Source organism: Cyprinodon variegatus, unplaced genomic scaffold, assembly GCF_000732505.1.
Source record: "Cyprinodon variegatus isolate N-32 unplaced genomic scaffold, C_variegatus-1.0 Scaffold95, whole genome shotgun sequence".
NCBI lineage: Eukaryota > Metazoa > Chordata > Actinopteri > Cyprinodontiformes > Cyprinodontidae > Cyprinodon > Cyprinodon variegatus.
The window spans coordinates 119,468-122,674 of NW_015150548.1; the positions used below are offsets into that span (position 1 = coordinate 119,468).

Sequence of the window (3,207 nt, forward strand, 5' to 3'; positions counted from 1 at the left end):
TGATTCTGTACCTTGGGTTAACCTCGTTGATAGGAATATTCAAACGTGCAGCAATGTCCTCCACAGTCTCGTTGCCTTCAGAGATAATACCCACGCCTTTAGCAATGGCCTTGGCTGTGATTGGATGATCACCTGTGACCATTATAACCTAAGAAAAGGCAGGTTTAAGTTGTTATAATAATAAAGTTAAATGACTTTTCTTAAAAAAAATACAGAAAATCTAACAGACCTTGATTCCTGCGCTCCTACATTTACCCACGGCGTCGGGCACAGCAGCACGAGGAGGATCGATCATAGACATGAGGCCGACAAAGCACAGGTTCTCAACGGGGAAATTCACTTCTTCTGTGTCAAAAGCAAAGTCCTCTGGGAACTGCTCATCAGGGAGGTTGAAATGACAGAAACCAAGCACTCTCTCTCCAAGACCCCCCAGTTCCAGGTAAGCGTTCTGGAAAGCATCTTTCATCTCGTCATCTAGAGGCTGCTCTTTGCCCTGGATCATGATGGTGGAACAGCGGTCCAGAATCCTCTCCGGCGCTCCTTTCATCACCAGCAGGTTCTTTGTTTCTGCGTCAGCTCCGGGGTTCTTGTGAATTGAGAGCTTTTAAGGAGAGAGGGTGAGAAACCGAGGGCAATATGAGCATCTTATACTCTGTATTCCTGCTTTTTAGCTTTGATACGAGATGAAAATGAAGACAACATCTACATCTTCAATTCAGATAGTGACTAGCAAAATGACCCCTTAAGGTCCTCAAAGAGCTTCTTGATGTGGAGTTTCAAGTTGAAGAGAGGACAGATTTCATACCTGGTACTTATTGGTTGAATTGAAAGGGATCTCAGCAATCTTGGGGTATTTCTCTCTCATTCCCGCCACTGATCCACAGCAAAGCTCGATGCACTTCAGTAGGGCAGACTCTGAAGCGTCACCAGCAACATCTCTCTTTTAGACAAAAGAGGGGAGACATGACTGACTTTCTCAATTATTTCAAACAGAAAACAAACATTTTAATTGCTGTAAAGTTCTCTTATCACCATCTTGGATGGAAGCAACTGCTATCTGACTGAAAGAGGAGAGCAGAAACCTACCTTCAGGATGGGGAGGTTGCTCTGCTCGGCTAGGAAGACGGCCCGGTTGCAGAGTCCGGCGATTCTGGCCAGAGCCGCCCAGGTGGCAGAGCTTCTGTCGAAGGAGGTGCCGCTCTGGTTCTCTGTGGTGTCGGCTTCATGGATCTGATTGTCGAACCACATGTGGGCCACGGTCATTCTGTTCTGGGTCAGGGTGCCGGTCTTATCTGAACAGATGGTGGAGGTGGAACCCAGAGTCTCGACAGCTTCCAGGTTCTTCACCAGGCAGTTTTTCTTGGCCATACGCTTGGCAGTCAGAGTCAGGCACACCTGGAAGAAGAATTGATTTATAACAACCAACAAATCTTCTGAAACCCGACAAAGAAGTGATGAAGTCCTGGACTCACAGTGACTGTGGCCAGGAGACCCTCAGGTACGTTGGCTACGATGATACCGATGAGGAAGATGACGGCTTCCAGCCAGGTGTACCCCAGGATGAGGGAGAGGATGAAGAAAGACACACCCAGGAAGACGGCCACACCAGTGATGATGTGGATGAAGTGCTCGATCTCGATGGAGATTGGCGTGCGCCCGACCTCCAGTCCAGAGGCCAGCGTGGCAATCCGGCCCATGACCGTACGATCCCCAGTGCTGATCACGACACCGCGAGCCGTTCCTGCAAACGGAATTCGATCTTTAATTGGAGGGCAAAACGAAAAGAGTTTCTGGGTTTCATGGAAGACGCCTACCTTCAACACAGTTGGTGGAAAAGAAAGCAATGTTCCTGGTCTCCAATGGGTTCTCGTTGGAGAAGTCTGGGGTACGAGTCTGTGGTTCTGATTCGCCGGTCAGGGAGGAGTTGTCCACCTTAGCAGGAGGAAAACATTTAAAATGATGAATAACTTTATATGAATCTGAAATAACCAAAGTCGGCCAATTTTTCAATCCAACTAGAAATTTCCAGAAATGCAAACAAAAAAAAACACATATGCAAGTCAAACTTCTGTAATTTTTTTTAAATGTTCTTTTCATATTCCATTTTCCATTTTTTTCTGATATCGTTTCATTCTGCATTTTGCAACGTGAACGTTATCTTTAAAACTAAAATCTTTGTTACAAGAAGCCATCACTGAACTCAGGAAAAATTACAGTTTTAGCTTCCAAACTTCTCCAACTAAGACTTGAAAATGCATCCTGATTGGGCCTGCAGGTGGCGCAGTAGTTAGCACGCACGACGGAGTATGCATGTACGGAGAACTTAGTCCTCGACACGGCCGATACGCGTTCGAATCCAACCTGTGGTCCTTTGCCGCATGTCTCTCCCCCTCTCTACTACCCCCTTTTCTGTCAGCCTACAGTTAAAAAAACGAGCTATTAGTGCCGTAAAAACTTAAAAAAAAGCAAAAATAACACCAAAAAACAGCATCCTCATCATTCAAACAGCCAATAACAAAACCCATGACAAACAGACTCCAGCGACCTAAGAGAACGGCAGGCGGGTCTCTGATTCACACCCATGTTGGATAAAAAAAACAAACACAAACCACAACAATTGAGGTAGTCTCCCAAGAATACATAGATAAAACCCATCAAAAGCAAAACATGCATAGTATTAAGCTTGACAGCGTTTTGGTGAACACCTGGAACCAAACTACAGTAATGTGGCTTTTACATGCGAGTGTGTTTTTCTGTATAAGGTTTGCAAGTGTTCCTCAGCAGGAGGATAGGTTCAATAGCAGGTGTGAGGGGCACCAGACCCACCCCAAAGATCTCAACCACATTTTAACGTGACGTAGTCAATTATTATTTCAATTCAGATACGCATGACCACACTACCACAATCAAGAGAAAGTGTAGCAGGAATCCCGCATCCTTCCTTCAATCCTCTCTCCAATTCATCACCGTTAATCCAGGTTCCATATTTAAAGCAGAATAGTATAAATTAGGGGTGGAACGGTTCACAAAATCCACGGTTCGGATCACGGTTTCCGGTTCAGTTCGGTATATGTTGATTGTTAGCCTGACATGTTGGTCATGTTGCTGTCAGCATAAACAACGCGTGTTGCACAATGTTGCACTTTTATACACCACTTTCTTTCCGCTGTCATCGTAGGTCACTCTAAATGCAAAGTGGTCCCATAC

At 45.4% G+C, this 3,207-nt stretch overlaps 1 protein-coding gene across 3 annotated transcripts in view; it reads right to left on the reverse strand.

Moving 5' to 3' along the window:
• Positions 1-3,207, reverse strand: part of LOC107084232 (sodium/potassium-transporting ATPase subunit alpha-1) — a 49,259-nt gene that overhangs the window by 4,290 nt on the left and 41,762 nt on the right. Inside the window, exons 8-13 of one of the 3 annotated variants that reach the window (XM_015373964.1) lie at positions 1,815-1,932; positions 1,473-1,741; positions 1,087-1,395; positions 806-940; positions 230-601; positions 12-148 (exon numbers count right to left, since the gene is read on the reverse strand). The exons of the other annotated variants lie outside the window; for them this stretch is intronic. Coding sequence (XP_015229450.1) covers positions 12-148; positions 230-601; positions 806-940; positions 1,087-1,395; positions 1,473-1,741; positions 1,815-1,932 — 1,340 coding nt within the window. The remainder of the gene's footprint in view (positions 1-11; positions 149-229; positions 602-805; positions 941-1,086; positions 1,396-1,472; positions 1,742-1,814; positions 1,933-3,207) is intronic. 3 annotated transcript variants of the gene reach the window in all.